The 27,450-nt window shown below is 46.9% G+C and overlaps 1 protein-coding gene across 2 annotated transcripts in view; it reads right to left on the minus strand.

Moving 5' to 3' along the window:
- Positions 1 to 10,989: 10,989 nt before the first annotated feature.
- Positions 10,990 to 27,450, minus strand: part of CMTM7 (CKLF like MARVEL transmembrane domain containing 7) — a 64,389-nt gene continuing 47,928 nt past the window's right edge. Inside the window, exons 2-5 of one of the 2 annotated variants that reach the window (XM_050779412.1) lie at positions 22,901 to 23,074; positions 15,724 to 15,822; positions 12,839 to 12,920; positions 10,990 to 11,050 (exon numbers count right to left, since the gene is read on the minus strand). In XM_050779412.1, the coding sequence (XP_050635369.1) occupies positions 11,037 to 11,050; positions 12,839 to 12,920; positions 15,724 to 15,822; positions 22,901 to 23,074 (369 nt within the window). In that variant the 3' untranslated portion in view covers positions 10,990 to 11,036. The remainder of the gene's footprint in view (positions 11,051 to 12,838; positions 12,921 to 15,723; positions 15,823 to 22,900; positions 23,075 to 27,450) is intronic. The other variant, XM_050779413.1, reaches the window with a different exon arrangement.

Below are 27,450 nucleotides of genomic sequence, written 5' to 3' on the forward strand. Positions count from 1 at the left end.
CCTTAATTGGAAGATCCATTTTCTTCTCGTGATGGGATGTTCTGGAGCTTGTCCCACCCATTTATGAAACTTAGTTCAGAACTGCAGGATGAGAATGTCAAGTTGAAGACTGTTTTGGATAGGTAGGGCTCAGTGATGCTGGCAGTTGCTTCTCAGCAGCAGGAAGAAGTCTTCAAGTTCAAACGGTCAAAGACTAGAAGAACCAGAGAAGTCTGGTTTGCCAAAGGCTCTAATCAACCGTGCAGTTAGTCCCAGACCCCTGTAGTTCCTTGAGGTCCGAAGGAAATACAGGCTCTAGGGCAAGGCTTCTTTTACTACTTTCTGGGCTGATTCTAAGATTCTTTGTTGTTTGGGCCCTCGCGCAAATGTGGCCACATGTCTCATGACTTGGGGGGTGAAAGCTGTAGGAATATTCCTAGGTTTGGGATGTACTGTCTGGCAGCCAATTTTGCTGCAGGGCCACTTTTTTTCTTCTTCTTCTTCTTCTTTTCTTTTTTTTGTAGTTTGCGGCTATTACAAAGTTTTTATTGATTTAATTGTGAAGTATCTATTTGAGCTGTGATACAGCCCCCAAGATGGCCACTTGAAAGGCAGGGCGCTTGGGTGTTATCCTTGCTCAGGGCCCACCTGTCTTTCGTCAGTGGTCCTTGGGTGGCATGTTTTCTCTGTGCAGACATGATGGAAATGCCTGCCCATACACCACCAGTTCACACTGTACTGGGTTTGTCCAACCCACTGATGCCATATCACTGGGAAATTCAGGGCAATAAAAGTGTGCTATATGCTGTGCTGGTGAAATCAGGGGGATCTAAAATAATGCATTCGCAATACCCTAGGTTGCAAACCAAGTACCAGGTAGGATGGCAGCAAAACATGCCTTCACTTTTATTATGTCAGCACAATGGAAACAAAAGGTGGCCACACTCTTGTTGAAGCTTCCCTAATCCACAGTAGAGTTCCCGGCATCCATTCGACAGACAGGGATGTTCAGCTTAAAGAAAGCTCTGTATAGGCCAGGCGCAGTGGCTCCTTTGGGAGGCTGAAGTGGGTGAGGTTGGGAGTTCGAGACCAGCCTGACCGACATGGAGAAACCCTATCTCTAGTAAAAATACAAAAAAATTAGCCAGGTGTGGTGACTCATGCCTGTAATCCCAGCTACTTGGGAGGCTGAGGTAGAAGAATTGCTTGAACCTGGGAGGCGGAGGTTGTGGTGAGCCGGGATAGCACCATTGCACTCCAGCCTGGGCAACAAGAGCAGAACTCCATCTCAAAGAAAGCAAGCTCTGTATAGCACCTCCTGTGGGTATAAAACCTGTGTGAGAAGACCAAATACTTTTTCTTCTCCCAGAAAGAGGCATTGTTTCAAATGTTATGGTTGGCAAGCTTTATGAGAAAACACCGTCCTTGGGTATGCATCTGACTGCTCCTGATATGAGTCACCAACAGGGGTCACAATAAATGTATCCAGTGAACAGTTTCTTGCAAAAGACAAGCACAATCCAGGCGCACACACACATACACACACACACACACACCCCACCTCACAAAACCGCAGCCAGTACGTAGTAAGTTTAGGAATATTTAGGGCTTCCTCCGGGGTGGGAGTGAATCAGGGGATGCAACCCCATATCTAATTCTTGTCCCTCTGCTGTCATTTGCCCCAGACTGAGTCGTATCAGCTCAGACTTAGATCTTTGCTCCACAGGAACTGTGACATCCACTCCAGGTTTTGTATCAGGTCATCTGCTGTTCTGAGCACCCTTACAGCTCCCTAGCTAGTCCAGCTCTGCCTGTCCCTTTCATTCCATCCATACCTGGCTTTCAGCCATAACGTGTGTTATGCAGGGTTTTTCCTGGGCTTTTTTTCCCTGACATTCAGTGGCCTCATTACTCCGGGCTTGCATTTTGTAAGAAATCCACCTTTTGTTCAAATGACTTGCTTGTTTGAGAAGTTTAGTGGCTGAAGACTCGTTTTGTCTCACCCATCTCTCTGGGGCCTTGAGATCTTTCTCTTTCCAGTCCTCTGGCCAATCAGCCAAGCCGTTCACCACTCCCTGAGTCTGTATATTTTCTTTCCAGCGGATGATCAGATGCACTGCCCAGAGCTTTGCCCACTGGGAGTGTTTCCTTTCATTATTTCTTTCAAGGCTACCCCTAGAATAAGGCTATTAGTGCAGCCAGCACACATTTTCAGCTTGTATCCATGTGGCCCGCTGAGCCATCATCATGAGCGAACCAGGGAAGGAGAGTGAGCCAGTATGAGGATATTACTGAGTTAGCCACCACTATGTGATTGGTTGCTCGATCCCACAGGACTGTCCTCTGAGAAGCTGTGTAAAATGTGCCTCAGGGTGGTCTGGTCCAGGAGAGAAGGAGGAAGAATGCACGCACTGGTTCCTGTGTCCCATTGGTCAGTGTTACCGCACAAGGAGTGAATTCCCCTGCGCTTGCGAGTTGCACTGTGTGGCCACTGAGCAGGTCCCATGGCAGTGTCCACAGGAAAGCACCAAGGTGACAGTTGAAGGCCCAAAGCACAGCTATCAGGTTATGCTGGCATGGCATGGTCATAGGCCTTGAGGGCTGGCACTGCAGTGGTGGCTGGATCAAAGGATAGGTGAGCCAAGAGGATGTAACATGTTGCATAATGGTGAGTGAACAAAGTCCTGGAAGATTACATACAGTGTGGTATCTTCTCCATTTAATTATGAAGTACCAAGATTACAAGACAACGCAAACCCTTGATGAATGGGGGATCTGGGAGGTTACCTTGGGAGGGGAAAGATGGGAGGGTGATGAGCTGAAGTAGCATATTGTTACAGTTAAATGTAAGTTGTCATGATTCTAGCTTCAGTGCTGACTATAAAAAAATAGGGAGGGAGGGAGGAAGGAGGCTATGCATGGACCATGATTAGAGTGTAAGAGTGTTATAAACTGCAGATGATGATTAATCTGTGTACCTGAGGTTCAAATAAAATGTGCAGGCTGGGCGCGGGGGCTCATGCCTGTAATCCCAGCACTTTAGGAGGCCGAGGCTGGTGGATCATGAGGTCAGGAGTTTGAGAACAGCCTGACCAACATGGTGAAATCCCGTCTCTACTAAAATACAAAAATTAGCCGGGCGTGGCGGTGGGCGCTTGTAATCCCAGCTACTCGGAAGGCTGAGGCAGGAGAATTGCTTGAACCTGGGAGGTGGAGGTTGCAGTGAGCCGAGATCGTGCCACTGGATTCCAGCCTGGGTGACAGAGTGAGACTGTCTAAAAAAACAAAAAACAAAACAAAACAAAACAAAAAACAACAAAAAAACATGCAAGTGGATGCTTCTAATGTGAACCCTGAACTTAGCTTTCCAGAGGTGTGGCTCTCCGCAAGGGATACGGCGGCGATGCTTCCTGATGGCCACCAGGGGACGTGCGTGGCCAAGAGCGGGCGCGTCGCCTGCGGGCTCCCGCAGCCACCTGCGCGGTGGGTTTTGTTTTCGCTACAGGAGAGCTGTGTCCAGCTGGGAGGAGTGGCAGCAGGCACAGCTGTTGGCCGGGGACCCCGGGGGCTCCCCAGGGAGGGCCTCCGCCCAGCGCGCTGCCCCTGGGTTGGGGAGGAAGCATCTGCCAGACCAGCGGGGCCCCGACTTCCCCGAGAACAGCCAAGACCCTGGGGCAAGCGCTGGAGGGCCCTGCCGGGAAGGGTCGCTAAACTGGGGCAGGCTGCTGCAGCTAGGCCCCAGCAGGTGTGTTTGGCCTGAAGTGTATCTTTGAAAAGATACTTGGCAACATTTAAAAATCGGGAACTGTTTAGCCTGCAAATCCAGATGACCATTTCTCTGGGTCACTTGGGGCATCTGGCAGCACTTGGACAGCAGCTCGCTCCACACGCACCCCTGCCCGGCTGATGAGATTGGTCATAGTTTTGGTCAAATCAGTATTCCGCGTGACGATTATTCTGGCTATTATCACCATTCGGAACTGAGCCAGGTGGCACACTTCATGCTGTGGTAACATTTCCTTTTTTGCACAACTCTACGTGGAGTATTATTATTATTATTATTATTATTTTTATCTTTTTGAGACGGAGTTTCGCTCTTGTTGCCCGGGCTGGAGTGCAATGGTGTGATCTTGGCTCACCGCAACCTCTTCGCCTCCCGGGTTCAAGTGATTCTCCTGCCTCAGCCTCCCGAGTAGCGGGCATTACAGGCATGCGCTACCATGCCCGGCTAATTTTGTCTTTTTAATAGAGATGGGGTTTCACCATGTTGGTCAGGCTGGTCTGGAACTCCCGACCTCAAGTGATCAGCCCACTTCAGCCTCCCAAAGTGCTGAGATGACAGGCGTGAGCAACCGCACTCGGCCTATGTTGTTTTCTATGTACATAGAATATGGCAATAAAACCCAAACAGTCCACCGGTTGTCTCCCCAGCCCTCCTCCAACCTGGGCCCTTTCCATCCACCTGCTGCCCGGTGGTTCCTGGCATTTCCCTTTATGTGAGTGGTTTCCACTTTTTTTTTTTTTTTTAAATAGCAGAGAAATCCCCCTCTTCAATCTAAATTATGCATGAAACTCCATTATATAAAACGGGAAATATGGTATGAATATCAGTGACTAATTTACATTGATAACATTTACTTATTATAAAGTCAGTGCATAGGAACAATGGGATTAATTTGGAAAGTCCACAACTTGGGTAAGTAAGGAGATAACTGCAGCTGCAGCTTCACGGTCGGATTCGTTCCGTGGCTGCGTCTGGGTTGCCCAGGATGGAGGAGTCCAGGCTTGCCCAGTGGGGTGGTGGCGGGGTTTTTAGCAGCTCGCTTCACACTCTGGGTGGCCTTGCACTGACGGTGGCTGCACGAGGTGAATTACCCCGGGCAGAGGGCACGGAGGCCGAGGGGCTCCCCGTGTCCGTGTTTGCTATTGAAGGCTGGAGAGTGTTCTAAGTGTTTGCATATATTTTACTCATAAAATCGGGTATCTGTGAGTCCGAAGCACCTCTGAGAGTTCACAGGATGCAGTTCAGAAACTGCCACAAAGGAGGGAAGTGGTGGTTGCTGAGGAGGGGCCCCAAAGACCTGCTGTGTTTCCATGGCAACAGAAGTTTGCTTTTCATGCTAGTGAAGAGGCCTGCAGGTGGGTGGCCCAGAGAATGGGCCAGCTCTGGGTCTATCTTCCCCCACCTGGGGCCTCTTCAGTGGCCTGGCTGGAAGCCCGGCTGAGCTCAGCACCAGGCTGTGGCACAGGGGGCGCCTCAGGCCCGGGTTAAGGGAGCCCCTTCAGGAACACACTTGTTCTCCCTCTGGGTCTGTCTGCAGACATCCAGCTCTGGCCCTGCCCTGTCATCCCAGCAGCCTGCAGTGGGGTGGTCCCAGGCCACGCCCAGAAGACAGCCAGGCCTGGGCTCACACCGGCTCCATCACTAACCTCCCTTCCACTTGGCTTTGTCCTTGGGTCTCCCTGCTTCACTGTCCTTAAAGATTGGGAGTTCTGTTGCCACAGGCCCCACCCCGTGTTACAGAAAACCCCACAGATGCTGCAGTCTTCCAGAGCCTGGCTGCGCAACAGTTTTCTGCCACTCTTGTGGGTAATGAGAAAACCTGGCAGAGGCGTGCCCAAGGGATGGCACCGCTCTCGGCCTTCCTCCCTCCCTCCCTAGGAGCATGGCCAGAGAACTGGCTGCTTGTGGAGGGGGATGTGAGCAGACCGCCGTCGGCCTCATCTCCCAGTGCCCCTTGTGGCCACGGGTGCCAACACCCTTTCCTGGGGCCTCAGGTTGCCATGATGGCTCTCCTGGCTCCCTGCCCCTCCCCCATGGGCACATCCCTTCCTCCTCTCACATCTTTGCTTGGACCTGCCTGGCTGTGACTGCTCTGGGAGCAGGGGTAGTGGGTGCACAGTTTGGGTTCCACAAGGCGCCTGGGTTGAACAGCTCCCAGAGAGCCTGGATTGGAGAAGACAACTGCACCCACAGCTGTGTTCTCCAGGACCCAGAATGCTTAGCTGTTAGAACATGGGGTGGCTGCTGTTGGGCTGTGGGTTGCCATTTTGGGTTGGTGTAATTTTTGCTCTTTCAGCTACTGAGTTGCCTCGACATAGGTCATGAATTGGCTTTTTTTTTTTTTTTTTTTTTTTTAAGACAGAATCTTGCTCTGTTGCCCAGGCTGGAGTGCGGTGGCTCACTGCAACCTCCACCTCCCAGGGTCAAGGAATTCTCATGTCTCAGCCTCCTGAGTAGCTGGGACTACAGGTGTGCGTCACCATGCCCAGCTAATTTTTGTATTTTTAGTACAGATGGGGTTTCACCATGTTGGCCAGGCTGGTCTTGAACTCCCCAGGTGATCTGCCCACCTCAGTCCCCCAAAGTGCTGAGATTATAGGCATGAGGCACTGAACTTGGCCCTGAATTGTTTTAAAAATTATGGTAAAATAAATAAAATTGACCATCTGAACCATTTTTAGGTGTACAGTTCAGTAGCATTAAGTGCATTCATTCATACTGTTGTGGAACCACCATGACCGTCCATCTCCAGAACTTTTCATCTTCCCAAACTGAAACTGTACTCATTAAATAATAACTCCCATTCCCCCTGCCACCGGCCCCTGGCAACCACCCTTCTAGATTTTGTCTCCATGATTTTGACCACCCTAGGTACCTCCTATAAGTGGAATCATGCAGTGTCTGTCTGTCCATGTCTGGCTTATTTCACGTGGCATAACGTCCTCGGGTTTCATCTGTATTGTAGCTTGTGGCAGAACTTCCTTCCTCTTTAAGGCTGTCTGTATTGCTTTTGAGTAGTTTATACAAGTATAAACAGTACAAAATACGGAAATATCGAGATCACTATCTTCTTCGAACTCTACTCTTCTTACCTCCAGCGGGGCACAGAAACTCAGGTGTTCCCCCAGGTAGCATGAAGCAGCCGCTTCATTTCCGCAGCTTCTCCTCCCCGGGGCAGCAGGAGTATGGTCACCCTCCTTCCAGTGAGCTCCCTCTTCCTAGTTCACAAAGCTCTGTGACATCTGGCCTCAGTGGGAGGGGAGTGGAGCACGTTATTGTCTCACCCGTCCCCTGGGGCTGGAGAGTGCTTGTATGTTCCTCGCCCCAGGCCCCAGAGCTCTGGCCAGCCTTCCTCGAAAGCTCCCAGGATCCAGGGACTATGCTGCTCCCTACGCCCTCTGCTCTGCCTCTGGGTCTTCTCCACAGTGCCCCGAGGGGCAAGGGGCTCTGAGGGCTGAAGCCAGAATTTGGGAAGGGTCAGGAATTCGAAAATACCAAGACAGGAGGCAGTGGAGGTGCTTTTTTTTTTTTTAATCAACTTTTATTTTAAGTTCCAGGGTACATGTGCAGGATGTACATAGGTAAACATGTGTTACATAAGCAAACGTGTGCCATGGTGCATGGTGGTTTGCTGCACAGATCAACCCATCACTTAGGTATTAAGCCCAGCATCCATTAGCTCCTTTTTTTTTTTTTTTTTGAGATGGAGTTTTGCTCTTGTTGCCCAGGCTGGAGTGTAATGGTACAATCTCGGCTCACTGCAACCTCTGCCTCCCAGGTTCAAGCGATTCTCCTGCCTCAGCCTCCCAAGTAGCTGGGATTACAGGAATATGCCACCACGCCCAGCTACCTTTTTGTATTTAGTAGAAACAGGGTTTCACCATGTCGGCCAGGCTGGTCTGGAACTCCTGACCTCAGGTGATCCTCCCGCCTCGGCCTTGCAAAGTGCTGGGATTACAGGCATGAGCCACCGCGCCCAGCCCATTAGCTACTTCTTAAAAGGATCTTTCTTCCAATGCAGCTGTGGATCCAGTGAGAAGTAGGGTTTACTTCAGACACCCGCCAACTGACACCATTTCTCATCTCCTTCCTCCTTCGGTGAAATCAGCCTCAGACTTGCACCCACCCTAGAGCGTCTTTGATTCCAACAGTGTCTCACAAATACTGCAATGCACACACACCACTGGGACTTGGTTATGATGCAGATGATTCTATTTTAGTTGGTCTTTGTGGGGCCTGGATCCTGCAATTCTAACCAGCTGCCAGGTGGTATCCACTTTGTGGACAAGGCTTAGGAATTCCTGGCTCCCATTTCAGACCTATTGCATCTCAATTTCTTGGAGGAAGGCTGGTCGGCTCCCCCAGGGCACGCTGCACTGTGATGCGTTAATGCCTGGGTTTAGAGGCTGGTCCTCCATGGGGCAGCTGAATGGTACTGCCGCCCTGGCTTAGATATTCACTCCCTAGGGTTGAAGCTGTGTCCAGGGGGGTGAGTCACCATAGGAAAACCAGAGGGTCTCCTTCTTCCTACTGTCAACAGCATCCTCAACTGCCAATGGAGAGCCAGCTGTGTGCAGAGGTTGCCAAGATTACAGGGGCTCAAAGGTGCTGGCCCTGCTTCTAGAACATCCCTGACTGGCTGGGGCGCCACCGGGGCTAAAAGAGCTGAAGGAGCAGAGGATCCGAAGGTCATTGTCTTACTTTTTTCTTTTTTTTAGACGGAGTCTCGCTCCGTTGCCCAGGCTAGATTGCAGTGGCACGATCTCGGCTCACTATAAGCTGCGCCTCCCGGGTTCACGCCATTCTCCTGCCTCAGCCTCCCAAGTAGCTGGGACTACAGGTGCCCACCACCACGCCCGGCTAATTTTTTGTATTTTCAGTAGAGACGAGGTTTCACCATGTTAGCCAGGATGGTCTTGATCTCCTGACCTTGTGATCCGCCTGCCTCGGCCTCCCAAAGTACAGGGATTACAGGCGTGAGTCACCACACCCGGCCCATTGTCTTACTTCAAAAGTGAAAGGCCAGTGTCCCCTTCGGGGAGGACCCCCACAACTCAGCCCAGAGCCGGCTGCTGGGGTATGTTCACCCACCCAGTTCCCTACAGGTGTCTCATCTTGCCCTCTGTCCACCATGGGTCCCAGCGCTCGGCTGAAAACTGCCCTCAGCTTCCAATCTTGACTATAACAAAATTTAAGGTCCAGGGAACTAAAAGTAAATTATGTTCTCCAGCTCCCTCATACCCAGGCGAGTCAATCACTTTTGCAACATTCACCTGCTCATTTCCTGTCATTCTGGTAGCTCTCTGGGGATTAAGATAACGCTAAGGTAGGCACGCTGCTATGTTACTGAATTCCAGGAAGGTCACAGGCAGGCAGGATGGGCTGCTTCTCTCCGTTACACAAAGGGGGAGCTCAGGTTCAGCGAGATGACCCGCGCCATGTCGGGGGCTAGTCAATGGCAGAGCTGGACTCAACCCCACGTCTGCTGGCTCCCAGCCTGACTTTCTTCCCACCATCCTTAGCTCTTTGCTTAAACATTTACTCCCTGGTGCTGGGGATGTGGCTATTTAGAAGCGGTGGTTTTACCAGACAGTTTCTGGGAGGTCACAGAAACCCTTGTTTCTAAAAAGGCCCTGTGGTCTCCAACAGCCACCCCTCAGCCAAGCTGCTGGCTGCACGGTCCGCTGCTCGCTGTCTGTGGAGGCCTCACCTGGTTCTGCGTTTTGCTTTCCTTCCTCACTGAGCAGACTCTGGCTCCTGCTACTACTCCCCCAACTGTCCTCCACCCACCTTTGCCCTCCTAGGGGGAGGCTCGAATGGTTACACCCGGATCCTCGTTGCTTGGCGAGGCCCACATCGTCACTACACAGGCTCCTCAGCTGAGGCTCCTCCATTCCATTGCCCCGGAGGAGCCGACCGTGCCAGGGTCAGCTCAGCCGTGTTCCTGCTTCGGCCCAGCTGGTACACAGGATCCCCTCCCATCAGCAGCACTGGGCTCCAGATACACCACGGGTGCTGCTTCCTTAGATCATCCCAGACAGCCCGATGCCCCGAGCTGGCCAGCAGCCACAAGAGCAGCCCCAGAGCGCCAGCTCAAAGCCCACAGGGGCTGCCTCCATTTCCGGCAACAGTCAGCAGAGGCAAGGATGGGGCTGGGAGTCAGGCGAACCTAGATCCTCAGCCCACCTCCCCACTGGCTTGCCCTGTGCCTTGGGCTAGAGCCCCGATTTCATTTCTAAAAATGTGGTCCTATAACCTGCCCCCTTGGAGTCACTATCATCGCTATTGGCTGTGGTCGTGAATGTAGGTGCTTGCACACAGGGTTGCTCAAACATTGTTCCATCCCTCCTTTTTCTAGCCAACCGAGCAGCTCAAGATCAGGGAAACCGCGCATTTAGGGCAAGATCATTAATCATCACAGTGTAAACACAATCCTTAGCTTGCTCTAAAGCTCTTTCCAGGAGAAGGAGGACGTTAATATAAATGAGAACCTGCACATTTACCTAAAACTCAGCCCTGCTATACCATCCCCCAAGATGGAGAGAAAACCTGAAGTCCAGCAGTTCAGCAAGGGGCACCCACAGAGCACGGGTGGAGGGCCACGGGCCAGACACAAGCTTGAATGGAAACTGTTTCAGGCCAGGTTTTACGGTCTTCATCTGGTTCAATAAGAAATCCTTGTGCAACTGGCCGAGTCAATATTTTATTAAAAAACGCATAAACATGTGTACAATGGTAACAAAGGCGGAGACGGAGAGGAGACGCGAGATCTCCTTAGGGACAGGCTAACCACATAGTGTTTCTACAGGCACGCCTCGCTTCAGGAAAGAGGGTATCACTAAGACTGGACTGACAAGCTAGATAAATTAGGAGGGGGCTTTGTTCTTAAGGCGCTTCACTCCCCACTGAGGAGTGAAGTAGAAGGGATTTAGGCAGGAGTATTCACAAACCCCTCCAGTACCTGAGGTGGTTCTAGAAGCAGGAAGGCAGAAAACAGATTTCCCTGGAGGCTGCTTTCCTTTTCCAGAAGGGGAGGAATATTCTCCCCGGAAGGCTGGAGGAAGAGTTTCCGGCTGGCTCAGGAGCTCTGGGAGCTGGCTTCCGGGGAGAGCAGGAAGAGGGGGCGGGCCTTTCCTGGTTCCCACCAGCCTGACAGGACTTTGGCACAGGAACACAGGTCCACAGGCCTCGCCTGGAGTACACCTGTGTTCTCCACAGGTGTGGAGACGTCCTCTTTGCAAAGCTCCTGAGGGGCCCAGGGGTTGTGGCCTCATCAGACGGCTGTATCTTGGGAAGGAAATGGCAAAGTCAGGACAGCTTGCCAGGGATGTGGCCCACCCACAAGCCACACTCCACAGGTTTGACTCCAAGTTCTGCTCGGGGGGCACCTCTGTCCTCCACCCAGCGCCGACTTTCACTGAGATGATTCTATTTTTTAAAAATACATTTCCAAACAAGAAAAAAACTTCGGTAGCACAGAGGAGACTCCCATCCCCACGCCCCACACCTCAGTCTTACCTCAGCAGTAACCTCCATAAGCCCTTTAGTTGTTTCTTTTGGTGATTCTTCCATAATTTAAAAACCGACTTATACCAGTATTTATAGATTTATGCTGTTAGACATCACCTATTAACTTCTTTTTCCCCTTACATTCTCTACTTTTAAAAACCATTCTTTTTGTCTTAAACAGCTTTACTGGGATATTTTAATAATTCATATACCATACAATTCTCCCATCTAAAGTGTTTTTCAGTATATTCACAGACTGCGGCAACCACAATTTTAGAACCTTTGCATCACCTCAAAAAGAAACCTCATCCTCATTAGCAGTCACCCCTGAGTCCCCTCCCCCAAGCCCCAGGCTGCCGTAGGTCTACTTTCTGTCTCTATGAATCTGCCTGTTCTAGACAATTTTTATTAGAGAAATCCTACACTCCATGGGCTTAGTGTAGGATTCCATGAGTAATGCCCTCAAACAGGAGGCAAGTTAAATAAACTGCCCAGTCATGCCATGGACTTAATGCTGCAACCCACGGAGCCACTAAGAATTCCTAATGATGCTGGGAAAATGTTTGATAGGTGGCTAAGGAGGAGAAAAAACAGGTTATGAAACAGCACATGAAATTTGATCCTTTTAATAAAAGCAACAGATACGTATTTTTTCAGAGAGAAAATACCAAAAGGATAGATACTCAGTGCTACTTCTGGGTAGTGTGATGACAGATGGCTTTTTCTTAATTTTTTAAAATACATTTTTCTTTTTTTTTAGAGACAGAGTCTCACTATGTTGCTCAGGTTGGTCTCAAACTCCTGGGCTCAGGTGATCCTCTTGCCTCAGCCACCTGAGTAGCCGATACTATAGGTACACACCGCTGTCCCTGGCTCAGACGGTTTCTATTAAAAATATGTTTTTATCTGTATTTTCTAAAAACCTACATTTTATTTTTGTCATTAGGAAACTTAAGAAAAAGCTGGCTGGGTGCAGTGGTTCATGTCTATAATCCCAGCACTTTCAGAGGCTGAGGTGGGAGGACTGCTTGAGCCCAGGAGTTTGAGACCAGCCTGGGCAACATGGTGAGACTCCATCTCTTAAAAAAAAAAAAAAAAAAAATTGAAATTAGGCATGGTGATGCTGCACACATGTAGTTCCAGGTACTCACGAGGCTGCGGTTGAAGGATCACTTGAGGCTGGGAGGCAGAGGCTGCAGTGAGCTCTGATTGCACCACTGCGCCAGCCAGGACAACAGGGCAAAACCCAATCTCAAAAAAAAAAAAGAAAAAGAAAAGTAAAGAAAGAGAGAAAGCAAGCAAGCAAGCAAGCAAGCAAGAGAAAAAAGCTTGGCCACCCGAGGCTGAAATGCTAGGGCATCCTTGGATGTGTGGACATGGGCATGTGAGGGGAGATTCTGGGGCCACATCTCCCCCTTTGCCGGCCCCTGGGCTCTAATACTACTTCTAAAGTCCCCTTGGGACACAGCCTTCTCACCAGCAGGGTTTGTCCCTATGGCTGAAGTCAAGAACAAGCCATCCCCCTGTTCCTGGGAGACCCTCTGTGCACAGATAACCAGAACTCACCTGTGGACTGGGTTACACACGAGATCTTGTAGGACAGCCATACGCTTGCCATGCAGAGGAAGGTGGCCATGAAACCAAAGATCTGCAGTGGAGAGAGGGGAGAGGAAGTTCACGGGCCGTAGGGCCAATTACTCGGGCAATCCTGTCTGCTTCTCATCTCTGCGCTTGTTCCCTTCATGCCTCTGGCCAGAAAGGAGCTTGGAGAGTCATCTAACCCAACCACCTCATCCTGGATCAGGTGCAGAGAGGAAGCCCCAAGAGGCCCAGCCGCTGGCCCCGGTCCCCCAGGTTGGGCCAGGTCAGGGCTGGCAGCCAGGCCTCTCGGTCTTTTGGCAGCCTCAGTGCCTGGTTTGGGTTTACAAGAGAGCTGGGGCTAAGCCAATGGACTTGGATTATCCTAGACCAGTAGAGAAGAAAAGGGTGAAATTTTAACTTGGGCTTAAAAAAGCTGAACGTTCACATGATTTGTGGTGTAGTGGCGTTGTTCGCATTTCATCTGTAATGGTTTTCTGTTCCGTTCTGGCTTTACAGCCGTATAAGAACCAGAAGCTGAGGTCTTTACATCTAGGTTTATGTTTGTACATATTAAACAGTATTAGACTAAACTAAGTTAAGGCAGCACCCTTTCCCTTTTTCAGGGTCATCCGGCGCTCAAGTGTGAGGAAGGCTGACCTAGTCCAGCCCCCTCACTTGTAGATGAGACTCGGGTGCTGGGAGAGGAAGAGCACCTGTGGGGAGGCTCATCAAATGGTCGAGGGAGAGGCAGTAGCTTCTTCTGGAATCTCTGGGCTTTGAAGCCTGCAGCCGTTTTCCTTGCTTGTGAACAACACTGGGAGCTGCAGTGCTGAAAACTTACTGACCACTTTACTACATCCCTACCAGGGTGCGAGGCTCTGTGGGTGTATTGATTCCTTTAACCCTCACAACTCAGCTGGGTGGGAGCTACGATTACCCACCCCTGCTCCTCCATTTCACAACTAAAGAAACAGAGGTACAGGCGGTCAACTATTTTGCCAAAGGCCACAGTGCCAGCAAGGGCCAGATATGGGATGGGAGCCCAGGAAGCCTGACTCCAGAGTCTGCGCTCTGCAGTACCCAGTGCCTAGGTATTCTCGGACCCACGCAACAGCCTCCACTTCACTACACCAGCACTGGCGTCCGGTGAGAATGGCACAGGGGCAGCTAAAGGGTAGGATTTTCAACAAGGTTTGGTTTTCTTTTCAAGCCCAGATGCTGCTTTACATAAACAGCTGCCCCCACTTCTTCCCTGGGTTCCTTTTCCTGGGCTCCTTTTGTACCAGTTGTCTGCAGCACATAATTAGCCTATTAAGAGCCTGTCCCGGCCTCTCATTGTCTGTTCTGCACAATTAGCACATTATATACCATCCCAGTCTCCAAGTGTCTGCATTGCATAATTGAACAGTTTATTGTATCGCTACAGAATGCTATTCTAGACTACGATGCCTTGTTTGCTAATTGTTTCATGTGTCTTGTCTCCTAAGCTAGATGACCACTTTCTTATAAGCAGGGACCATATTTGAAAAATTTCTTCTAACTTCCTCATAGCCCAGGTTTGGTCCTAGGCACAAAACAGCATATGATGAATGTTAGCTATAGACATTCCAGGGCTAAACAGTTACGTGCAACGTGAATTACCAAACACAGTGGGAATCTCCCCAAGTGGGCCCGGAAACACAGTGGGCACAGGTCTCCTGCATGCCTCTTCCAGCACCCTGCACTGTAGCTGGGCAGGTGTTAAGCTGCAGGGGGCAACCATCCCTCTCTTCAGAGAGGGCAGAGAGAGGGGGCAGAGGGGTGGGGCGGTGGGCTGTGGGAGGGCCATGTGGAGCATCAGTGTTGGGAGGTTTGGCCACCCTCTACAGTGACCTTCTGCCCCCATGCTGACCTTCAGAGGACAGACTCCATCCCTCAGTGGAATTCCAGGAGCCAACCCACTCCCAGGCCAAAGTCTGGAAAGTTTTGGTAATATGTGTAAGTGAAAGACAATGAATGTCACATACAGAAAGAGCTTTTCTTTTTCTCTTTTTCTTTTTTTAAGACACGGGGTCTCAGTATGTTGTCCAGACCAGACTCGAATTCCCGGGTACAGGCATTCCTCCCGAGGGCCCGTGGTGCATGCTACCACGTCTGGCTTCAGAGAGCTTTTCGTAAAACTCATTTTTAAAATCTTGTCTACTCACCAGTGAAGCCAATCAGTGTTGGCCCACAGGTCACTGAACTATAAACAGCTAAATCAGAAATCAGATGACAGGAATCTATGACTCTTTAAAAAATAGTATATACATCTGTATGTATATACATATATATGTATGTATATATCTCACAGGACTGTAGTTTTGTATATTTCCATCTGCTTCTATTTATGGCTATCAGATGGATCAATTTTTGCCTCTGAAAGATACAGGAGTATTATTTCCTGGCCTGCATACTGTTAAAAATCAGGAATGGCAAAGCTCAGGCTCATGGCATGTATCTCTAACTGATCACAGTACATTTCCCACTGGGCCCAAAAGAGGCCCCAGAATCTGTCTCCGCACAGTGTTGAGGCATCCAACGAGCAAATGATCAGAGTGGGTGTGTGAATTAAAACCCGCTTGGCCCCCTGATTTCAGTAGTGGCTGTAAGAGAGAGTGGCCTGGGCTGCTGGGGCTCTGTGAATTTGCCGGCAGCCCTGACAATCCACCTTCTGGGACTGGACGCCTCTGCTTAAGGCTCTTTGAAGAGAGCTGATGACTGGATCAAGGTAGGTGTTGATTCTATGAAAGGAATGCCCCAGAAACCAAACCCTTCTCTTCCCCCATCAGGAAGAAAATGAGCATTTTAAATATGAATTCATTCCTAAAGGCTCCCCAAAACGTCCTCACCGCTCCGGCTACCAGTCCGCTCTGATTGTAACTCTTGGAAGCTGCCACGATGGAGGCGATGAGGAGGAGCAGGGTACCGATTAAATAGTGCAGAAGTTCCTGGGGGCAGAAACAAAGCAAAGAAGTGGGTAGGGTGGTCCATTCCTGGTTCGGGAAGAGCAACTGGGCATCAGAAGAGATGAAAAGAAAGGGAGAGAGTGACGCTTCCTCTTCTCCCTTGCAACACACAGATGGGATGAGCAATGCAGCTCGCAGGCAGCCAACGTGGGGGCTGAACAGGAAGAGGCCAAGCAAGACAGAAGTGATGCCGGGCAGGTGGGAAGGGAAGAGGACAGAGAGAAAGGAAGCTTCCGGTGTGAGCAGAGATAGCCACTAAGGACTCCTCTACTCCTGAGAGCAATATGTGGACAGTGCCTTCACCTTTGGCTAAAGCTACTAAAAGGCAAACGAGCTTCTTGCAACTTCCTGGCTGGAGAGTTTAAAGAAAGCTCCAGCTCTGAGAAGCACAGTGCCTTAAAGAGATATTTGCCTTTCTCTTCTGCTTCAGAGGAAGTTCTGGGCTAACAATATGCTGGTCTCGTGTGACTGCCCACTATGTGAACAGCCCCGAGTGTGGACCTGAGAGGTGTTCATTCTCGGGGCCTGTCAGACTCAGACTCTAGAATGAGGTCAGTGGCACTTCCGTGACGTGCCTGTGGATGTGTGGTGGGAGCTGGTTTTCTCACTCCTGAGCCTTCCTGCCCCCTCCTTTTTTTTTTTTTTTTCCAGTCGTTCCCTCTTCTCTTTTCTCCAGAAGAGTGCCCTCCCGGCCAAGCTCTGCCGATGAATCCACTGGCGGGACTAGTTCCACCTCTGCTTCTCGCCTTGGCCCATGGGCTGTGTATCTCCAACCCACTCACTCATCATGATTAATCAGCATCCTTGCAGGCCCTGGATGAGACCAGGCCTTTCAGTAGCGAGGGAAAGCTTCCGCCTCACCCTCTCTCTTCCCCATTAAACATCAGATCCAAGAAGAACTGAGGCTGGCGGCCACTTCCAATGCTTGCCCTGAATCCAGGGTGCATCCATTTTCAGTTGTCTTCAATGAGAATTTAGAAATCATTCCTTCATGAAGTTTTGTCCCTTAGGGCAGGCAGCTATTAAATTTTGGAAAAGCATTCCAATTTAAAGCTGTAGCTCCTCTCAAAGCTATGTACAATCAAAGACCCTGGTTTCTCCCTTAGTGACTAGAAAGGAATATCACAAGATAGATCACAGAGATTTTAACTAAAGAGCAGATGAGTAACTGCAAGTTCCCCACCTCCAAGATTCACACCTATTAAGACAGAGGAGGATGACACGGGGCAGAGAAAACCTACTTGAGAGAATCCTAACCGGAAGTACCTACACAGTATCTAACCAGAAATGTGTGGCTCAGTCTGTCCTTCCGACTTTCACTCCCCACGCAGCCCACTCTTGTGCTTGTCGCTGAGCTTCTGTTCTCTCCTTTGCTTGTTCAGTATCTGCATCAGGTAAGCCCCGGAGGAATTTGTTTTCAAAAGAAGCAGAAAAAATGCCATAGCTTTGAAAGGGTCCTTAGAACTTAGAAACACAAAGGAAATTTCTCTCAAGATAACAGTGGGTAATATGTTAAATGTGAACAATTAAACAATCTAATCAAGATGCAGAGGTGGTCAGATTGGATTAAAAAAACAAAACAAAACAAGATATAACTACAGTATGTGCTGTCTATGGGACAGAGACTTTATATTCAAAGATAAGGATATGGCATGCAAACGACAACCAAAACAAAGCCGGGGTGTCTGTACTGCATCAGACAAAATAGAATCGAACACAAAAAAAGTTACTAGAAATAAAGAGGGACATTTTATAATAATGAAAAGCTGAATCCATAAGGAAGATACAACAATTATAAACATATATACACCTAATAAAAGAGCCAAAGCACATGAAGGGAAAAATGAAAAAAACGAAGGAGAAAAACAGACAATTCAAAAATAATAGTTGCAGAATTCAATATCCCTCCTTTCAGCAATGTATGGAACAACCAGGAAGAAGGTCAACAAGGAAACAGAAGATTCAAACGCCACCATAAAATGACCAGACCTAAAAATCCTGTATAAAAACTCTATCCAACAAAAGTATAATATGCAAATATACAACGTATAAAAGTACATCCTTCTCAGATGTACACAGAACGTTGTCCAGGACAGACCACATATCAGACCATAAAACAAACTTCAATAAAGGTAGAAGGACTACAAAATATGTTCTCTGAACACAATGGAATCAAATTAGAAATCAAGAGCAAAGGGAAATCAGGGAAATATATAGAGATTAAACAACATATTCCTAAATAATGAATGGATCAAAGAAAAAAAATCATAAGAGAAATTAGAAAATACCTGGAAATGAATGAAAATGAAGACATACTAAAATTATGGAATACAAGTAAAACAGTTATCAGGGGGAGATTTATAGCTGTAAATGCCAATATTAAAGGAGAAGGAAGGTCTCAAATTAGATGACCTTCCACATCATCTTAGTCTGTTTTGCATTATTTTAATAAAGGAATACCCACGGCTGGGTAATAAATAAAGAAAAGATGTTTATTTGGCTCATGGTTCTGCAGGCTGTATAAGAAGCATGGCACCTGCATCTGCTTCTGGTGAGGGCTTCAGGGAGCTTCTATTTCCTGAAGCAAAGGTGAAGGTGAGCAGGCATCACACAGCAAGAGGAAGGAAGCGAGAGAGAGGGGAAAAAGGTGCCAGCCTCTCTTTAACAATCAGTTCTCATGGGAACTAACAGAGCAAGAACTCACTTATTACCACTAGAACAGCACCAAGTCATTCATAAGGGATCTGCCCCCATGATCCAAACACCTCCCACTACGCCCTACCTCCAATACTGGGAATCAAATTTTAACATGAGATTTGGAGGGGACAGATATCCAAACTATATTATACATTAAGACACTAGGAAAAGAAAATCAAACTAAACCTAAGGCAAGCAGAAGAAAGAAAATAATAAAGATTAAAGCAAAATTTATTAAGGTAATAGGAAAACAATTATAAAAATCAATGAAACCAAAAACTGGTTCTTGAAAAGATCAACAAGATTGACAAATCTTTAGCTAGACTGATCAGAGAAAGAGAGAGAGAGAGAAGATGCAAATGAAAGAGGAAACATTACTACTGCACTTACAGAAATAAAAAGGATATAAGAAATACAATAAATAATTGCATGCCAATAAATTCAATGACTTAGATGAAATGGACAAATTCCTAGACATATATACTACTAAAATTGACTCTAGAATAAATGACACAATCTGAAAAGATGGTAAAATTAGAGTTTGAATTAACAATAAAAAAAATTACCCAGACCCAGATGGTACCACTGCTGAATTCTACCAAATATTTAAGGAATAATTAATACCAATTCTGCACAAACTCTTTCAAAAGATAAAAGAGGAGGAAATATTTCCTAAATTATTCTGTGAGGTCAGTATTACCTTGATACCACAACCAGATGGACATCAGAAAAAAAGAGAACTACAGACCAATATCTCTTTTAAATACAGATGCAAAAAATCCTCAACAAAATATTAGCAAACTGAACATACTAGCATATAAAATGGGTTATACATTACAGCCAAATGGAATTCACCCCAGGAATGCAAGGTTCGTTCAACATATACAAACAAATCAGGCCAGGTGTGAGGGCTCATGCCTGTAATCCCCACACTTTTGGAGGCTGAGGAAGGAGGATCACTTGAGCCCAGGAGTTCAAGACCAGCCTGGGCAACATAAGGAGACCTCATCTCTACCAAAAACAAAAAAAAAAAATTAGCCAGGCATGGTGGTGCACACCTGTGGTCCCAGCTACTCAGGAGGCTGAGGTGGGAGGATCGCTTGAGCCTGAGAAATAAAGGCTGCAGTGAGCCGTAATTATACCACTGCACTCCAGCCTGGATGACAGAGCAAGATCCTGTTTAAAAAAAACAGAAACAAAAAAACGAAAAACAATGTAAGACACCATATTAATAATGGGAGGAAAACTCAGCACCTCAGTAGATATGGAAAAAGCATTTGGCAAAATCTAAGACTCTTTTATGATAAAAACACTCAACAAAGTAGTGCTAGAAGGGAACTTCCTCAACTTGATAAAGGGCTTCTACAAAACACTCACACCCAATGTTATGTTTAGTGATGAAAGAAGGAATGCTTTCCTCCTAACATCAGGAAAAAGATAATGATGGCTGCTCTGCCATTTCTATTCAATATTTGTCTAATTTATTCAACTAATTTCTTGCAATAAAGCAAGACAATGTTATGGCATCCAGATTATAAAGGAAGAAGTAAAAATATCTCTATTTGCGGATCCTGTTTATAGAATATCCTATGGAATCCACTAAAAATATATTAGAAAAATATATTAGAACTACTAAATAGTTTAGCACAGTTGAGGACACAAATCAATATGCAAAAAGTAACTGGACTCCTCTGCACTTGCAATGAACAATCTGGAAATAAAATTAGGAAAAAAATCCATTTAAAATAGCATCAAAAAGAATAAAATACTTTGACACAAATTTAATTTTAAAAGTTCAGGCCAGGCACAGTGGCTCATGCCTGTAGTCCCAGTATCTTGGGAGGCTGAGGCAAGAGGATTTGTTGAGCCCAGGAGTTTGAGGATGCAGGGAGCTATGATCTTGCCACTGCACTCCAGTCTGGGTAACAGCAAGATCCTGTTTCAAACAAAACACAAAAAACACTTTTACTCTGAAAACTACAAAACATTGAAAGAAATAAAAGATTATCTTAAAAAATGGAAAAACTTCCCATGTTCATGGATCATAAGACTTAATATTATTAGGAGAGCAATATTCTCCAAATTGATCTATGGATTCAACATAATTCCTATTATAATCCCAGCTGATTTTTGCAGAAATTGAAAACCTGATTCTAAAATTCATATGGAATTGTAACGATCCAAATCAATCCTAAAAAAGAAGAACAAATTGGGAGGCTGCATATTTCCTAGTTTTACAACTACAAGGCTAGTTTTACAACTACAAGGCTACAATAACCAAAATAGTGTGATAATGGCATAAAGATAGACATATGGATCAATGGACTAGAAGTGAGAGTCCAGAAATAAATCCATGTATTTAATGTTCAACTGATTTCAACAAGGGTGCTAATACCATTCAATGGGGGAAAGAATAGTCTTTTCAACATATGGTGTTGGGATAATTCGATATCTACATGCAACAGAATGAAATGAATCTTTACCTCACACCCTATGCAAAAAACATTAACTCAAAATGGATCAAATACTTAAATATATGAACTAAAACTACAAAACTCTTGGAAGAAAACATAGAAGTACATTTTCACAATTTGAATTTGGCAATGGCTTCTTATATATAAGAAAAGCGTGAGCTTAAAAAAATAGATAAACTGAATTTATCAAAATTAAAAACTTGTGCTTTAAAGGACACCATCAAAAAAGTGAAAAACAACAGAACGGGAGAAAATATTTTCAAGTCATATAGCTGATAAGGGACTTTTATCCAGACTATAGGAAGAATTCTCACAACTCAATAATGAAAAGACAAATTACCTAATTAAAAAATAGGCAAAGGACTCAAATAGACATTTCTTCAAAGGAAATATACAAATGGCCAAAAGCACATGAAAAGATGATTAACATCATTACTCATTGGAGAACCGAAAATCAAAACCACAGGAAATAACACTTTACACTCACTAGAATGGCTGGAATCAGACAGTCAGATAATAAGTGTTGGCAAGGATGTGGTGAAATTGGAACCTTCATACACTCCTGGTGGGAATGTAAAAGTGCAGCCACTCTGGCATACAGTCTGGCAGTTCCTCAAACAATTAAACACAAAGCAACCATATGACTCAGCAATTCCACTCCTAGATATATACCAAAGAAAAATGAAAATATGTCATTTTTCTTACATATGAATGTTCATAGCAGCATTATTCATAATAGCCAAAAGGTAAAAACAACCTAAAGGTCCACTGATGATGAATGAAAAACAAAATGCAGTCTGATCTATCCACACAATGGAATAATATTTGGTTATAAAAAGGGCTGGCATGGTGGCTCATGCCTGTAATCCTAGCACTTTGGGAGGCCAAGGTGGGAGGATTGTTTAAGGCCAGGAGTTTGAGATTGGCCTGGGCAACACAGTGAAACCTCATCTCTGTAAAAAATGCGAAAACTAGCCAGGTGTGGTGGCATGCACCTGTAGTCCCAGCTACTTGGGAGGCTGAGGTGGGAAGATCACTTGAGCCTGGGAGGTTGAGGCCACAGTGAGTCGTGGTCACGTCACTGCACTCTAGCCTGGTGACAGAGTGAGACCCTGTCTCTAAAAAGAAAAAAAGGAATGAAATAGTGATACATGCTACAACATGGATGAACCATGAAAACATTCTGCTAAGTGGAAGATGCCAGTTACAAAAGACCACAAATACAATTCCATTTACATGAAATGTCCAGAGCAGAAAAATTTTAGAGACAGAAGATTAGTGATTGCTTAGGACCGGAGGGATGAGTGTTAGGGTGGTGACAGCTAAAACATATGGAATTTCTTTCTGAAATGATGAAAATGTTCTAAAGATGACTGTAGTAATGGTCGTACAACTCTGGAAATATACTAAACTCCATTGAATTGTACCCTTGAAATGGGTGAACAACACAGCATGTGAACTGCATCTCAATGAAACTTAAAAAAATAATACAGTGGGAAGAAAAAGTCTCGCAACTTCTGACTGTCTCTTCAGCCCCTACTAGTCCCTTTTAGCCAGAAAATCTTATCATTCGATCCTCACAACAGCATCAATACCCTTCCTTCCATGTTCCTTTTCTCAACTCATACACCCACAGCCATTCTCTGTTGCTTGAGAAAATAAGCACGAGGCAATAGTCACAGCCTTCTTGTAGCTGGAAAGTGAGTTTTAAAAACCAGCAGGACATCAGGCAGAGATGTTCACCAAACAATAGGAAATTCAGGGCAGAGGCAGCAAAGAATGGTTAAAGAGGTGAGATGGGCAGACGGGAAAAACTCCGTCAGGTCTCAGTACGCCAGCTAACATCCTGACTTGTGCATGAGGAGGACAGGGCCAGGCCACTCTCTTACCGACAAGGGCCAGCTGATACAGGTGAGCACGCGGTAGAAGCGGAACAGGTGGACCAGGTAAAAGGCGAGGATCATTATCAAGTCGCAAATGGTGACCACTTCAAAGTAGCTGTAGGCGCTGTAGTTGGTCCACGGGGAGCTCCGCACGCAGATGAAGGCAATCAGCAGGGTGACCTGCCACATAAATAGAGACATCAGAGAAATGCTTGCCCAAGACGGGCACCCAGGGAATAAACAATGGAAAACAAACCAAGCATCCCCCGGCAGTCCCAAATTGAAGAACTGCTATTAATACAACTCAGGTTATTTCCACACAAACTGGCTGGAAGGTTGGAAGGTGCAACTTCATGTGGTACACACTTTGAAAACCTACACACTGGCTGTGAACACTGATGACGGCAGAGACTGACTTTGTCCTCTCTGAAGTTCGTTAGATTGTGCTGGCAGGAAGCCCCCTCAGAAGCAGCAGGAAAACAGTAAAATATAAAAGCAGAACCATCCCTTTCATCCGCTGGATATCCACAGAGCAAAGAAGACAGCGTGATGGTGACCTGGGGTTTACACATTAGGTCCAATTGTATGAAGTTGCCAATATTTGATGGTTTTCGACCTACAAAGATGGCAATTCATACCTTACAGCTATCAACTGACAGATAACAAGTTACCATTTACTGAAATCTGACGTACATGATCTCACTAAGGCCATGCAGAACCCTGCCAGGTAGACAAAATCATCCCCGTGTTCATAAGGGTAGACTGAGGCATGCAGGTTCAATCTCAGTCCAAGGCTATCTGGCTTGTAAGCAGGAGAAGTGGGATTTGAATCCAGATCTGTCTTACTCTAAGGACCATGTTCCTCCACGTCAGATGGAGTTCTACCTCCCAAAAGTGTAAGCTCTCATCATAACAAGCCGAGAAAGGTGGACGGGTTCTCAACCCTGCGGGAATCCTGTTTAAGAGATGAGGCTGCTCGCCATCATGGCATGTGGTGAGAGCTCACTAAGAAATATCGCAGCACGAGTGAACATGCTTAACAGCCCGCTACTGGATTAATAATCAGATGAAATATTATTAGCAATGCATGAGTACAAGAGAGTAGAATGAGTAAGAGTCAGAGCTTCTGTGAAGGCCACTCAAAGAGAAAACCTGTCTACTCCATGTACAGGACAAACCAGTAACACACAGGGTTCAATGTGTGTAAAATCTTAGAATCTATTTTATTTATTTATTTGTTTATTTTTTTTTTTGTTTTTTTGAGATAGGGTCTGGCTCTGTCTCTCAGGCTGGAGTGCAGTGAACCAATCTCAGCTCACTGAGACCTCTGCCTCCTGGGCTCAAGCCATCCTTCCACCCTAGCTTCTCAAGTAGCTAGGATTATAGGCGTGTGCCATCATGCCTAGCTGATTTTTGTATTTTTAGTAGAGACGGGGTTTTGCCATGTGGCCCAGGCTGGTCTCAAACTCCTGAGCTCAAGCAGTCCGCCCGCCTTGGCCTCCCAAAGTGCTGGGATTATGGACGTAAGCCATTGTTTCCAGCCAGGAATCTATTTAAAATGCACAACCAACTTAGGAAAAAGATTATTTTATACTGCCTCTTTCCTATAGAGGAGTGTTTTTTTTTTTTTTTTTTTTTCCCTTTGACATGGAGTCTCGCTGTGTCGCCCAGGCTGGAGTGCAGTAGCATGATCTTGGCTCACTGCAACCTCTGCCTTCAAGGTTCAAGTGATTCTTGCCTCAGCCTCCCGAGTAGCTGGGACTACAGGCATGCAACACCATGCCCAGCTAATTTTTGCATTTTTAGTAGAGACGGGGTTTCACCATGTTGGCCAGAATGGTCTTAAACTCCTGAACTCAAGTGATCTGCCTGCCCCAGCTCCCCAAAGTCGTTGTGATTACAGGCGTGAGCCACCACGCCTGGCCAGAGCAGTGATTCTTAAAGTGTGTGTGTGCGTGTGTGTGTGTGAGGGGGTATGTGAATGGGTGTGCGATTTTGTGTCCTGTGGGACATTTGGCAATGTGTGGATATATTTTTGGTTTACACAATTTGCGGGGATGGGGGTTGCTACTGGCATTTAGTGGGTAGAGGCCCAGGGTGCTGCTAAACACCCTGCAATAAATAGGAGAGCTCCCATAGTAAAGAATTACCCAGCTCCAGCCCCAAATGTGGCCCCTCAACTACAATACTATTGTTGAAAAACTGCTGTAGAAAATGTCAGTCTACAATGAGAATTAAATCACAAAATGGGGCCTGGTGCAGTGGCTCAGGCCTGCAATCCCAGCACTTTGGGAGGCCGAGGTGGGTGGATCACCTGAAGCCAGGAATTTGAGAAGCCTGGGCAACAAGCAAGACCCTGTCTCTACAAAAAATACAAAAATTAGCTGGGCATGGTGGCGTGCACCTGTGGTCTCAGCGACTTGGGAGGCTGAGGTGGGAGGATGAATTGAGCCTAGGAGGTCGAGGTTGCAGTGAGCTATTATTACGTCACTGCACTCCAGCCTGCAAGACAGAGTGAGAGTGAGTCTCTAAAAAATCAAAATCAAATCAAATCACAAAATGGATCTAACTCCAGTTAAAACAGTTGATGCTGAAATGCTCCTAGTTTCTAAAGCCCCCTGTGGCTAGCCCGCTACCAAGATCCTCAGCAACAGGTACAACAGCTAAAAGAGGACTCTCAGCCGGAAGCCTGAAGTGGGCATGGAGAGTGCTCTGCTTACCAGATCAAAACAGAAGAGTGTGGCTCTGACACGAAGAGTCCCTCAACATTTGTGTATTTCCCTTTGCTAATGAGCAACGCCAAGGGTTTTCATGTTTTCGGTTCCTCTGAAGCTAGCCAGCCACGGTGATATAATGTTTCACACCTCTGCCTTACTCAGAAATGTGCATGATCGCCAGGGCTTTGCTGCTACTCAGTCTTCCAGGCCACACCTACATGGGGAAGTCTAGGGGTCTTCCCAGCCCCACACTGACCTCCTCATGAACTCAAGAAGTATTATTCAAGGCATGACTGAAAATGTAGATAATGTGCAATTATGCAGTATGATTCCTAGGTAAAGAGGCAATTTTGCATCTAGTTTAATGCAGAGATTAAAATAATTTTCCAACTCTTCGTTGAAGACAAAGTTAGCTCTTTATCATGGTGACACAGGGATGTGGAAGTTTCCCAGCGCACAAAAGGGGCCTGTGCAGGTCTCCCCGCTCCGAGCTTCCAGGGCTGAGTACTGTGTGACAGGAAGTGCATTCCTGCTCTGTTAGAAACATCTCAAACCTCCGTGGGAAACGTGCTCATGAAATAACACTTCCTGAATTCGGTTCACTTGGCCTATGGCCGTCTACCATATGCCTTTCTTTAGGAAAGCCCAATTTTAGAAAATCTAATTTAGCCAGAGTATGGTGTGTGCTTATGCATGCTCCTAAAAGCTTCCTTTTTGCCCAGGGATTCATTCATTCCAAGTTTAAATAGCGAGCATCTTAGCCAGCACATTAAATTTAAAAAAAAAAAAAAAAAAATTCACTGACATCAAACTTTTCAGAAATCCTTCTAAAGCCAGTAGGTAACTTCTGCAAATGCTGGGGCCCCCTGAATTATTTAGAGGCTTAATTCCTGGGTGTCAAAATAATCTGTACAACAACCCCCTCCCATGACATGAGTTTACCATATAACAAACCTACACGTGTACCCCTGAACTTAATATACAAGTTGAAAAAAAAGGAAAGGTGAAGTAGAAGAAAGAACAAGACGGCCGGGCGCGGTGGCTCAAGCCTGTAATCCCAGCACTTTGGGAGGCCGAGACGGGCGGATCACGAGGTCAGGAGATCGAGACCATCCTGGCTAACACGGTGAAACCCCCTCTCTACTAAAAATACAAAAAACTAGCCGGGCGAGGTGGCGGGCGCCTGTGGTCCCAGCTACTCGGGAGGCTGAGGCAGGAGAATGGCGTAAACCCGGGAGGTGGAGCTTGCAGTGAGCTGAGATCCAGCCACTGCACTCCAGCCTGGGCGACAAAGAGAGACTCCGTCTCAAAAAAAAAAAAAAAAAAAAAAAAAAAGAACAAGACAACAGTGGGGAAAAGGCGCTGGGGTGTTTATCCCTGCCCTCCTCCCGCCAGCTCTACCCCTCTCAGGTGTCTTCATGTTCCCAGTTAGAAAAACAAATGAACGGCCGGGCACGGCGGTTCACGCCTGTAATCCCAGCACTTTGGGAGGCCGAGGTGGGTGGATCACGAGGTCAGGAGATCGAGACCATCCTGGCTAACACGGCGAAATCCCGTCTCTACTAAAAATATAAAAAATTAGCCGGACGTAGTGGCAGGCGCCTGTAGTCCCAGCTACTCAGGAGGCTGAGGCAGGAGAATGGCGTGAACCCCGGCCTGGGCGAAAGAGCAAGGTTTCCGTCTCGGGGGGGAGAAAAAAAAAAAGGCACATGAACAGACATGCCTGAATTGAGAGACGACTGGAGGTCGGGGTTCCGACTTGAGGACCGAGTGAAGCAGCTGGGAGGCTCCTGGAAGACGATGTTTCTGTGTAGAGTGACTTCAAAGTGATGCTGTCCA

This window comes from Macaca thibetana, chromosome 2 (genome assembly GCF_024542745.1).
Source record: "Macaca thibetana thibetana isolate TM-01 chromosome 2, ASM2454274v1, whole genome shotgun sequence".
Lineage (NCBI taxonomy): Eukaryota > Metazoa > Chordata > Mammalia > Primates > Cercopithecidae > Macaca > Macaca thibetana.